This window comes from Octopus bimaculoides, chromosome 11, assembly GCF_046866305.1.
Source record: "Octopus bimaculoides isolate indiv1 chromosome 11, ASM4686630v1, whole genome shotgun sequence".
Taxonomy (NCBI): Eukaryota; Metazoa; Mollusca; class Cephalopoda; order Octopoda; family Octopodidae; genus Octopus; species Octopus bimaculoides.
Genome location: NC_142938.1, coordinates 6,815,850 through 6,829,890, shown reverse-complemented (window position 1 = coordinate 6,829,890; position 14,041 = coordinate 6,815,850). Strand labels below are relative to the sequence as shown.

At 39.1% G+C, this 14,041-nt stretch overlaps 1 protein-coding gene across 2 annotated transcripts in view; it reads right to left on the bottom strand.

The window, feature by feature from the left end:
- Positions 1–14,041, bottom strand: part of LOC106877150 (vam6/Vps39-like protein) — a 72,472-nt gene that overhangs the window by 15,234 nt on the left and 43,197 nt on the right. For both annotated transcript variants that reach the window (XM_089359325.1, XM_089359326.1), the window contains exon 24: positions 13,510–13,644. In XM_089359325.1, the coding sequence (XP_089215451.1) occupies positions 13,510–13,644 (135 nt within the window). The remainder of the gene's footprint in view (positions 1–13,509; positions 13,645–14,041) is intronic.

The following is a 14,041-nucleotide window of genomic DNA, read 5'->3' as shown; positions in this document are numbered from 1 at the left end:
AGATCATCATAGTATAGTGGTGTGTGTGTGTGTGTGTGTGTGTGTGTGTATTCGAATATATTTCTGGACTTTTTCTGAAATAGTTGGGATGTTAATTTCATTTATATCGGCGCAAGCAGAGACAGAGACACACACACACACACACACTCGTGCGCACAAGCGTGTTGGGTGTGTGTGTGTGTGTGAGCACGGATATGTTATATTCTAAGAGTTAAAGGCAGCAACGCCGCCGTCACCACTGCCACCACCACCACCACTACTACTACCACTATAAACAGCAACCAGACAATACAATAGCTGAAATTGGTTTTTGTTATTCAATAATCTTTAGCTATTATAGTAGAGTTACTATCCCCCACTGCAGTAAGAATGAATGGTCGGCTGGTTGGCTAGTCGGTTGGCAAGCTGGTCGGTTGGTGGATTGGTTGGTTGGTCGGCGGACAATTTTGTGTGAGGACCAGACATTTTCACTTCGCTAACATTCGCTCTCTGCTGGGATTTATGTTCCATTCATTAAGGAGACCACACTACAAAAAGAAGTGTGTCGTTGTCGTAACCCCGTGTGGGTGGGTGTCAGTGATCAAAAGCATTCCGGCTACGACCACCCTGCACTATATTTTAAAACCACATTAGGGATAGATAGATAGATAGATAGATAGATATAAACCCATACTGTCTAAACATGTCTGCTTTCTATTCAAGTAAGACGATAGGGCGTAATTCTGAGAGAGAGATCTGGCTGCTGCTATGTCTAGCAGACTGACTTACGAACATTAAAGGTCCCCTCGTCATAAGCTTGTACGAAATTAAATTCTTCTCCGAGGCACTCTGAACAATACACACGCCGCCACAAACACTCTCTCTATTGGTTTCACTCCTACCAACCCTCTCCCTGTCTGTCTCTACTCCTCCTCCTCCCACACTCACACCGTTTTCTAAGTATTTCATGCCTTTTTTTTTTTCTCACATCAAGGTTATTAAAATCTTCCACCCACCTGCCGGACCCTCAAACTTAAACAGCACACACACACACACACACACACACACACGCACGCACACACGCACACACGCATGCAACAAACGTGGCCGACACTTGTACACATTAAATGCACAAAACAAGCGCCCACACACAGACATTTGAGAAATTGAAGTTTCAGGCACATAGGTGTGGTTTGTGAATGCGCGTGTGTGTGCGTATGTGTGTGTACATGTATGTGTATATATGTGTGTATATATGTATGTGTGTGTAATATATATATGTGTGTATATATATATATATGTGTGTCTATATATATATGTGTATATATATATATATATATATATATATATATATATATATATAAGATAAGATCAATATTTTAAATATCGATCTTATCCTTATTTATATAAATATATATATATATATATATATATATATATATATATATATATATATATATATATATTAATGCGTGTGTGTATATATATATGCGGGCGAAATGCTTAGCGGTATTTCGTCTGCCGTTACGTTCTGAGTTCAAATTCCGCCGAGGTCGACTTTGCCTTTCATCCTTTCGGGGTCGATTAAATAAGTACCAGTTACGCACTGAAGCTCGATGTAATCGACTTAATCCCTTTGTCTGTCCTTGTTTGTCCCCCTCTATGTTTAGCCCCCTTTGTGAGCAATGAAGAAATGTGTGTGTGTGTGTCTATGAAGATATGTACGCATGTGTATTAAGACTCAAGTCTTCAACGAGGTACATCTTGGATTCATTTATGCGAAGTATAACTTACTGGAAGTACCCAACTCATGATTACTCCGTTGACATAAATACACACACACACACACACACACACACACGTATATTTATGTGAGTAGGTATACTTATATACATATGTCTATATTATATGTGTGTGCGCGCGCGTTATGCATGTACATGTATGCATTATACACATATCTACACACGCGCGTGGATGGGGCTCCGTAAAACTCAAACAACTTAGAAGAGTACACATCTCAGTTCATCTAAGCGAACGACAACTTACTGCAAGTGCTTATATACACACGTGTTACACACACACACACACATATAATTATATTATCTAACATAATTAGTGAGCAGTAGTTTGTATGTGTTGTACGAGCCCAGCTCAGCTCCAGCCCAGCCCCCAGCTCTATCTGCGAACACTGGCTTGGTCTGGTCTACAAAATCTAACCATATATGTTTATGTTCAGCAGCGAAGGTACTCGAGGTAGGGAGGGAGCAGGCTACACACACACACACACACACACACACACACGTTCGGGGAGAAATGAATGGCTTCTTTGTAATATCAGGTGTTTTGGAGCGAAGTGATAGGTTCTATGCCGTGTAGGACGAGGAGGCATTAGGGAGCTTGCTTATTGCAGTAGTGAGTTTGTTGCTGGGAGGAGGGGGTGAATTCGAGCGGTGGCGAAAGAGACAGCTTTCGAAAAGGTTGATGTGAAGAAGGGGTGGGTAGAGCGAAGTGAATTTTTCGTTGGATGACTGGCTGGCTGGTTGGTTGGTTGGTTGGTAGGTTGGGTGGAGAATGTTGCTGAGAAAAATGATTTTGAATATTTAATATTTAATAAAATTACACTTGTGTGCAACCAGACACACACATTTTATGTGTGTGTATGTGTGTGAATATGTGTGTGTATTTGAACATACATGCATATATGTGTGTGTATGTAGATAGATAGATAGAATGTTGTGTAGATAGATGTGTAAATAGACAGATGGATAGATAGATATAATGTTGTGTAGAGAAATATATATATATATATATATATATATATATATATATATATATATATATAGATAGATAGATAGATAGATAGATTAGCTGTAGAGCTACATAAAGCCCTTAATTAAGCTTCAGAGAAGGCACTTATCAAACTATATATAAATATGCGTGTTTATGTATGTATGTACAAGTTATATACTATATATATATATATATATATATATATATATTATATTGTATGCTATGGTAACCTCTGCACACATGTGGGAGTGTTAGGGAAAGAACGCCTGTGTGACTGAATGAGACGGTGCATTCGTGACTCAGTAAGTACACGAGAGCGGACGTGTGTGTGTGTGTGTGTGTGCAAGGCAGTGGATATGTGACTAAGTAATGTCAGAGTGTATGCGTGAGTGGATGTGAATGAGTGTGCACGAGTGTGTGTGTGAGTGAGTGTGTGTGTGTGTGTGTGTGTGTACATGTGTGAGTGTGCCAGTGAGAGGAAAGAGACTGTATGTGTGTGTGTGAATGTTTATGCGTGTGTGTGTGTGTGAAAGAGAGAGAGAGAGTGCGCGCGTCTGCAAGACAGTTGCTGTGTAACTGAGTACGGGTAGGTGAATGTCTACATGTGAATGGGCGTGTCCACATGGAATGAAAAGGGAGGTAGGTTTGTGTGTGTGTATGGGGGGGGGGAACATTGATATTAGCACACGTAGGTATTAGCATGACTGTAATTAAGACCATAACTTTTCCAGTGTAGTTCTCTCTCTCTCTCTCTCTCTCTCACACACACACACACACACACACACACACACACGCATGCACACGTAGCCTTTACTAAGACCACTGCAGCAGGTGAAATACGTCTGGTGGCGCCAGTTGAATCAACAAGACATCAACCCTCATGATGCAAACTGGCGGTCAGGGAGAGAATAAAGCACCAACGATCTTTAAATTTGCATAACATTAATAAACATCCATCAATGGATTTCCTAAATGGGTTGGCCTTCTGTCTTGCACTGCTTCCATTCACACCTCTCTCTCTTTCATTAGGTGTCACACACACACACAGAAGCTGATGGGTTGCCTGTCTCTAGGCTCAGTGGTAGGTTTTGGATAGTATATCAGTGAAGGGTATTGAGGGCCAAAAACGCTTTTTGAATATCTGAGCGGGCCTTCGTCTTTTAGTAAACGACAAAGAAAAAAAAGAAAGCCTTGCATAGCTGTGTGGTTAAGAAGTTTGATTTGCAACTAGGTGGTTTCAGGTTCAATCCTATTGCATGGTACCTTGGGCAAATGTCTTTTATTATATCCAAAGGCCAACCAATCAATTCCTTATAAGTGAATTTGGTTGACAGCGTATCCAGAAAGTTTGCTGCGAACATTTTTGCTGCGAACATTTTTGCTGCAGGAAAATTTACCTCAGGATTTTTGCCCATAGGAAAATTCACCGCATTGGAAATTTTGCTCTAAGACGAAAGATGAATTGATCCCCTTGGTATGTAAGTGTTTCAACCAATGAGAAGGAGTAAAGCAATTACTTAACTCATTTAAAATTTATTCATCCGACAATATTTTTTTTTGTGTAGCAAAAATGGTTGCAGAAATTTCGCATGGTTTTCTATGGCTTGATGCCCTTCCTAACGTCAAGCACGCTGAGTGTAATGGCTGCTTTTACATGCTACTGGCAAGGGTGCCATTTGTGTGACACCAGTATCTGCCATGACAGCGATTTTGCTCAGCTTCATGGGTCTTCTTCTCAAGCATGGCACAATGCCAAAGGTTTTGGTCATTGCCTTCATGAAGCCTAACACTCGAAAGGAACTCAGCCACTTTGCCTCTGTAAGGCCCAACACTTGAAAAGAACTCAACCACTTTGCCTCCATGAGCCCCAACATTCAAAAGATGAATGTTGGGCCTCACAGAGGCAAAGTGGCTGAGTTCCTTCCAAGCATTGGGCCTCAAGGAGGCAAAGTGGCTGAGTTCCTCTCAAGCGTAGGGCTTCTTTCAGTTTCTGTCTACCAAATCCACTTATAGGGTTTTGGTCTGCCCAAGGCTATAGTAGAAGGCATTTGCTCAAGGTGCCATACTATGGGACTGAACCTAGAATCATGTTGTTGGGAAGCAAGCATCTTACCACAAAGCCATGCCTGCACCCATAAAATTATAATAGGATTTATTAAACTTCAAAAGGCTATAAGGGTCCACCCAAGGGAGATAAGAATCAAAGGGGTCCATAGGAGAAAAGGGTTTAAGAAACACTGACCAAAACAATTAAAAGGGATTCAGGCATACTACTCAGTGAGATACCTGGAATATTTCTTTAAAAAAAAAGGCATTATGACATAAAGACAAATGTTCATAATTAATTCAATTTTCAAACACTAGAAGAATATTGTCATAACCTTATAAACAAGATTTCAGAATACAATCCAGGCTAATTTAGACAGTTTTTTAGAAATGTCAAGCAACGTCACTTAAAACCACAACTAACCAACTTGACTTAATTATATTACAATTGAAATGGCAACCATTAAATAGCTCAAATGGTAGCATTTCCTATGTGAAGGTGGCAGCTTGCTTTCCTTATTGGTGTCTACATTTGAGTGTGTATGACAACGATGACCAACCAGGTTCAGCAAGAGAAAGAAAAAAACAATTTTTTTCTAAAAAAAAAAAAAAAACCCTAAAACCTACCACACCCAATACTTCTGTTCAACATCAGCCGTCATGGAATATGTCAAAGTGTCAAAAATACTGAAATCCAGTCAACAGTATCTCTCTCGCCCCCGCCTCTCTCTATCTCTCTCTCTCTCTCTCTCTCTCTCTCTCTCTCTCTCTACATATATATATATATATATATATATATATATATATATATATAGAGCAGCCATCTGGTTCGCCAGTCCTCAGTCAAATCATCCAACCCATGCTAGCATGGAAAGCAGACGTTAAACGATGATAATGTATGTATGTATGTATGTTTATATATATATATATATATATATATATATATAAGATAATGAGTAACAATCAAATAATGAAAGAAATAATAATAATAACAATCCTTTCTACTAAAGGCACAAGGCCTGAAATTTGGGGGAGTAGGATAACCGATTACATCAACCCCAGCGTTCCACTGATACTTAATCTATTATCCCAGAAAAGATGAAGGGTAAAGTCAACCTGAGTTTGAACTCAGAACATAAAGACAGACGAAATGCTGCTAAGCATTTTGCCCAGCATGCTAACAATTCTGCCAGCTCAATGCCTAGATAATAATAATAATAATAATAATAATAATAATAATAATGATGATGATGAAAATGATATTACACAGAAAAGGTCTGTGAAATGTTGAAAGGCTATGTTTTTTTTCATGCTGATTTTATTATATTTGGTTTGGTTTTTGTTTCCTTCCCAAAATACACTCATTTCAATGAGATACATCTTCTTACTGAAAATACAAATTGAGAGTGGATTAAAACTCCCAGGATTCCATTGATAAATCTCACAGCTTCTCCCCTGACAAATAGCAGTTATATACATACATACATACATACATACATACATACATACATACGTACATACATGCAGACAGGCATACATACATGTGTATTTTTATATATATATATATATATATATATTCTCTCTTTCTCTCATCTTGTTCACCTGTGAATCAATCAAAAGGTACACATTAATAAATGTCCACAGTACCTTTTCAGCCTACCTAATTAATTACACAGAGCACAAGCTAGTATTCAGATGAATAAAGAGAACCTGCAGGCATTGACCAGCAACTATAGCAGCAGAAAATAAAATATTCCAGTTACAGGCAGATGAGTCAACTAAGTACATTCGAAAAGACAAAAAAAGATAGCCACAACAAATGGAATTTATCCGTTCTGAGTTATGTATTCTTCATCAATGCTTTTAGAATAATGTAAAGAACACAAGAATATTATTCGTTATAAAACTATTATTATTATTATTATTATTTGCAGTCAGTGACTGCAACTATGACCAGTCATGGATTTGGCATGGCTTAGTGATCTCTCTCCGTACTGGTCATAAAAGAGAAGCATCCTGTCCACACTGTGAAGTGGTTGGCATTTGGAAGGGCATCCAGTTGTAAAAATTATGCCAAAAACTAATTTCACCTCTGCTAGTGCCACGTAAAAAGCACTGAATCCACCCTGCAGAGTGGTTGGTGTTAGGAAGAGCATCCAGCTGTAAAAACCCTGCCAAAACACACCCAGTAGCCAGGGGTAGTCTTCTACCTGGCCGTCTCCTGTCAACCATCCTACCCATACATGCACGGAAGACGGACATTAAACGATGATGATGATGATGAATTCCTTACCACTTCATATTATGGAACTATAGAAACCTTCATAATTCTTTCTAAATTTGGCACAAGGCCAGCAATTCTAAGGGAAGGGTGTTAGCCAATTACATCAACCCCCACCAGTGCTAAACTTGAAAAGCTGAGGATCAAAGCCTCAGTGACATTTGAACTCAAAACCTAGAGCTAGAAGAAAAAATGTCACTATGTACTTTGTCTAGTGCGGTAACGATTCTGCCAGCACGCCAACTTTAGAATCCTTCATAATGATTTCAAATTCTAGCGCAAGGCCAGCAATTTCAGTGAAGCAGGTAAGTCAATTACAACGACCTCAAGGCTCAGCTGCTGCTTATTTTACCAACTCTGAAAGGAAGAAAGGTAAATTCAGCCTCGGTGGAATTCAAACTTAGAATACACAGACAAAATGCTGCTAAGCATTTTGCCCGGCATCTTGGTACTTATTTTATCGACCCAGAAAGGATGAAAGGCAAAATCAACCTCAGCAGGATTTGAGAGACGAAATGGCGCTAAGCATTTTGCCTGGCGCGGTAACAATTCTGCCCACTTGCCACTTTAAATGAAGCTGTAAATAACAGAAAGTAAAGACTGGGTTAAAAAAATAACCTTTGGATAGAAAAAGCCGAAAGCTGCCTGTGAGACTCAAACCTACCTCTTTAGTAAACATGACAGATGTTCTACCATTATACCAAAACAATCCTTCAAAATTCTTCATCTTTAGGAGGTTTGTTCTTACCAGCAAGAATTGTACGTTGTTTGTCATAGGAATTTAGAAACCAAGAGGGATATGATATCATTGTTTTTTAACCCTGGAACTGGGAGTAGATAAAACTATAAATAACAGTAGGCACCGGTGTGGCTATATGGTTAGAAGCTTGCTTCCCAACCGTATGGGTTTGGGTTCAGTCCCTGTTATGTCTCAAGTTACTGCTATCTAGCACCTTCGGATGATCTCTGCTCAACTGCTACACGACGGCTACTCAACTGTCAGTCCACTGTCAGTCGACTGCTACCACGATCAGACTACTTCTATTTATATGTCTTGGTCGAGCCTACTTCTTCGCTTGAGGGCGTCGACACAACAGTCCCATAGCATGGCACCTTGGACAAGTGTTTTCTACTATAGCTCTGGGCTGACCAAAAGCCTTGTAAGTGGATTTGGTAGAAGGAAACTGAAAAAAGCTCATTGTGTGTGTGTGTGTGTGTGTGTGTGTGTGCGTGCTCCTCTCACCCCATGCCCCTGCCTGATAACTAGTGTTAGTTTAAAAGAGATCGATGGAATAAGTAGCAGATTTTTAAAATAGATAAGTACCGGGGCCGTCAATTTGTTTGATTAAACCCTTTAAGGCAGTGCACTAGTATGGCCACAACCAAACGACAGAAACAAGCTAAGGACAAAAGGGTTTAAAAATAATTTTTAAAAAATTTTTTAAAAGAGAGATTCGGAGAATGTCTTTGAGACCGAATCATTCGGTGAAATTCATTAAGAACCAAACTAAAACTTTGTGACCAGAAATATTTATGAAAAATGAGAGGAACATTTGATAGCTTTACAAGCTATGAAATGTCTACGTTGAGATTATTTAGGATACAGTATCAACCGGCAGAGTGTTCTCAATAAAGAAAATATGAAAATGAAAATTTAATATACCCCACAATCTATTGCTCTGTTACTGTCTGTCCATCTCTCTCTCTCTCTTTCTCTCTGCCCTACTGCTCTAAATATTGTGTCTGGTGGAAATTACAGCACAGTAAGCTAAAAGTGAATGAGAATGAGTCATTGGATGACTCAACACATGAGAGAAAAGAATTGAAGCTCTTTGCCATTGGAGGTAGCTTTAGCTCACCACAGACAGGGATTTTTAATTCTCTCTCTCTCTCTCTCTCTCTCTCTCTCTCTCTCTCTCTCTCTCTCGTTCATTCATACTTACACACAAACACACACACACAAACTGAATTTGTAAAATGTCTTTCATGAAAAACATTGCTTCAAGCTTTCATACATAAATTACTGAAAACAAATATATGCGTTGCTATGGATACACATATAAATACAAAAATACAAACATTAGCGAAAGAAAGGCGCAGCAGAATATATGTACCATGACACAGGCATCGACTGTGCAGTTAAGAACACTAGCTTCATAACCATGCGGTCTTGGGTTCAATCCCACTGCATGGCATCTTTGGCGGGTGTCTTCTATTACAGTCCTGAGTAACCAAAGCTTTTTTAGTGGATTTGGGAGGCAGAAACTGAAAGAAGCCTGTTGTGTGTGTGTGCGTGCATGCGCATTATCATGCGTGTGCACATGTGTTTGGGTGTATCCTTGTCTTGACATCACACAATGGTTGTAAACAAGCATCACCATCATGCAAGTGGTGTCTTTCATTTCCAATCTTCCCTAAAAACATGTCTGGCCACGGAGAAATATTATCTTGCTTGGAAACAGGTGAGGGTTGGTGACAGGAAGGGCACCCAGTCATAGAAAAATCTGCCTCAACAAATACCATCTGACCCATGCTAGCATGGAAAAGTAGACATTAAATGATGATAATACATGGTCGATACAACTATACAGATGTAGAAACGGCGGCGGCAGTGGTGGTTGTTGTTTGATCAGGGACTACCTTGGCCTTAACAACAACAATATCTACAAAGGGGCTCTCCATGTGGTTGCTTGGCCTGCAAGAAAGAACAGCCAAATCTCCTTCAAATCACACAAGCTACCATCTCCAAAAACAAAACGAGGAAGTACACACTGGACAATGCAGATATGCCAAAATGATAAAATTGAAATGGATGGAATAATTTTGGTCAGAGATAAACTGATGAGATTCTGAGCTTTGCCAGGATGGGGGAGGGGGAAGAGTTTCTATATAAACGACAACAACAATTGTTAATTGCTCCACCATTACTACCACCACCCCTACCAAAACCAATACTGACAGTGCTTCTGCTCCAACAGCAGCAGCAGCAAAGTTACCACCCTCTTACCATCATCTGACTCAGACAGCTTCTCAAAGTGCTTTTTTCCAGAGACCATGTAATGAATTAACCAGTTGTGTGGTTTCTAAGATATTTCATGTCTATCTCATGCAACACGCCTGAATAACGATGTGGCTGTGGTTGTACACGGTGTGTTAGTGTGTATATACACATACATAAGTAGTATATATATGTATAACTATATAGATAGATAGATAGGTGTGTGTGTGTGTATGTGTGTTAGTACACCTTCCACCATTTGACAACTAGTGCTGGCTTGTTTACCTCCCATAACTTAACAGTTCAGAAAAAGAGACCGATAGAATAAGCACCAGATTTAAAAAAAAAAAAAAAGTACAGGAGACATTTGGTTGATAAACCCCTTCAAGATGGTATCCTAGCATTGCCATAGTGGTTTTGTCCCCACTCAACTGCTTGACAGTAAATGATAAAAGACAGAATAGACGTTCACACACACATACACACACACATGGACCACACACCAATCTTTTACAAACTTATTGTATAATATACACCAGCGGTACTCAGCCAGAGTCCATGTGATCCTTGTGGGTCCATATAAGATTCTGTTGTTAAAATTTATTCGCAATAAATTCTTTATACTTTTACAATACACAAAACATTTTAACAATTATTTTATACAATTATACATAGGTGCAGGAGTGGATGTGTGGTTAGTAGCTTGCTTACCAACCTATTGATTCTGGGTTCAGTTCCACTGCAAGGCACCTTGGACAAGTATCTTCTACTATAACTTTGGGCCAACCAAAGCCTCAAGAGTGGATTTGGTAGATGGAAACTGAAAGAAGCCTGTCATAGATATATATATATATATATATATATATATATATATATATATATATACACACACACACACACGTGTATATGTTTGTGTGTCTGTGTTTGTCCCAACCCCCACCATCACTTGACAACCAATGCTGGTGTGTTTACCCTGTAACCTAGCAGTTCAGCAAAAGAGACCGATATAATAGGTACTAGGCTTACAAAGAATAAGTCCTGGGGTCAATTTGTTTGACTAAAGGCGGTGCTCCAGCATGGCCGCAGTCAAACGACTGAAACGAATGAAAGAATAAGAGAAGAATTCCTAATAATATTTAACTATGAAAATAGGATTTTCTGGACACCGAATGGCTATGGGGGTCCATCCAAGTAAACTAGGGACCAAAAGGGTCCATAAGAACCATTGATATACGCTGATACATCAAACCCTTCCTCTTCAGCCAGATCACATACACACCTCACACCGACAACAAATCTAGTAAGAAGTGGTATATTATGGCCATTGTGGTAAATCTGAAATGTGTTTCCTGATAGTTGGAAAGTATTTGCTTTTAGAACTACAAGATTTCTTATCTTTAGGGGGAATGCATGATGTCTATGATCTTCAGCATTTTGTGAATCAGTATATCAGTGAATAGAGAGTCTGCTAGGCCTGAAATTCTCCTCATGTGTAGGAATCTAGAAATAAAAAAAAAAACTGATAAGATATTCCACTTAAACATCTAAATCTATTTGGCTTCTCTTCATGGCACTGACTTTTATCTTGGATTTAGTAGCAACGTTGTGTGTTCTCCAGGGGTTTTTTCTTCTTACCATTTTGATATCAATCTGCCTGAGACCGCGCCCAACTTCAATGATACAAAATTCCTGTTTTAAAATGGTCTAAATTTAAACCTTCCATCAAAATTCCATATTAATTTGTGTTCCAAATATTAGCTTAATAATGACAAAGTTATTTTACTAAATTCTTCATTTTTTTTTTTTAAAAACATGGGCTCTCAACACTACCATCATGAATGCCCTGGTTAAAGCGTAGCAGAAAATGAAATGAATCATGCTTGGTATCACACCGTGGGAGAAGAAAACCAACACCTGGGTCCGACAGTACATAAAAGTCAACGGGATCATAAGACCCATCAAAGAAAACAAATATAGACGGGTTGGCCACATCATGCGACTGAAGGGCAAGAGATGGACAATCAGGGTGCCAGAATGAACACCGAAGACAATGGACATGATCAAGAGACCAACCAAAGACAAGATGTAAAAACAATGGCAAAGCAGACCTTGCCAGTGCTGGTGCCATGTAAAAAAACCATCCAGTCCAATCCCTAAAGTGGTTGGCATTACAAAGGGTATCCAGTTATAAAAACCATGCCAAGGCAGACAGTGGAGCTTGGTGCAGCCCTCTGGCTTGCCAGCTCCTGTCAAACCATCCACCCTATGCCAACATGGAAGACAGATATTAAACGATAATGATAGGGAAACCATTTATTAATCTCTTCAGTGAGACACTTGTTCTTGTTCCACTATCATCCTTTCATATCCCTCAATACTATATCCCACTCTGTTGAGGGGTCTTGCCTTATGGGTAACTCAGTGACCTCACCAGTGCTGGTGCCACATAAAATAAGCACCTGGTTAGTGTTAGGAAGGGCATTGAGCCCTAGAAAGCATGCCAATGCAGCCGTTTGGCTCATCAGTTCCTTTTGAAGTAGCCACTCCATGCTGCTGCCACATTCACCACCACCATCAAGAGCAGCAGTAGCAGCAGCAGTAGTAGCAGTAAATTGAGTGTGATGGTGGTAAAAGAATAAACAGTGAAGACCAACCTGTGAAGTCAAAGCAACTGCACCAAACAGCTGAAAGTATAAGCAGATTATTCCAAGCTATTGTGAATTGTGATTCTTTCCATTAATGTGTTGAGTGATTCAAATGAAGACTAAATGTTAATGTATTACAGCAAATTGAGTTTTTGCTGCATGAGAATATCTACTTCAAATGATGTTTCATTTGATATCTAATTAAACTCATACAAATTATGCTATTAATTTGCTTCATATTCTCAATAAGCAATATTTCCAGCATCCATTAAGCTATTTTCGGAAAACCAGATAAATTACAATCAGACTTCCATATATTTATTGTTAATAGAAAGCAATATGTAAGGCAACAAAAATTGCTTAGTGCCAGAAAAATGGCTTGGTGGTTGGTATTTCTTCTGACCTTATGTTCTGCATTCAAATACCGCCAGGGTTGACTTTGCCGTTCGTCCTTTTTGGGGTCAATAAAATAATAAGTACCAGGTGAACAATGGGGGTTAATGTAATTGACTTGTCCCCTCTCCCCAAATTTCTGGCCTCATGTCCAAAATTTGAAATCAATATAAGGCAATATATCTTTGAAATGTTAAGCAGCACCATCATTTCTCTTCCTAGTATCATCACCAATGATGTCACCTTTATGGTTGTGAGTTCTATGACTTAACCACAAGGCCGTACACCTTTACTACAAACAAATGCAGATTACAAAGAAATACAGTTTTATTTGGAAAAGATATTTCCACCTCTGAGAAGAATAAATAGACACTTACCATGACATTTTCTGCGGACAGGACGTTACGTAAAACCATATGGTTACGTCTAAGGGCTGCTTTCATCTCTATCAGGTTTTCCAAATAGTTGAGAATATCTTTTATCTTGGTTGTTGGTGGCAACAATTCTAGGGCCTGCCAGCATTCAAATAGACATAAAATTTAATATCAGCATTCATAAAGGTACAAAAGTCTATATATTAAAGTTTTGAATTTGCATTTCTCTCCCTGCCGCTGCTTGACAGCTGGTGATGGTTTGTTTATGTCCTTGTAACTTAGCACTTCAGGAACAAGGACTGATAGAATAAGTAGCAGACTTTGAAATAAGTCCTGGGGTTGATTTGTTTCACTAAACACTTACAGTCAGTGCCCCAGCATGGCCACAGTCCAATGAATGAAACAAGTAAAAAGATGAAAAAAAGCAAGCCATTACACTCAATGATACAAACCTACCCCCCAAATATGCAAACAGGGGGCAAAAATGAGAGGAAATACCTACAACTGCGACAGGTCATAGCTACAACACCTTTAG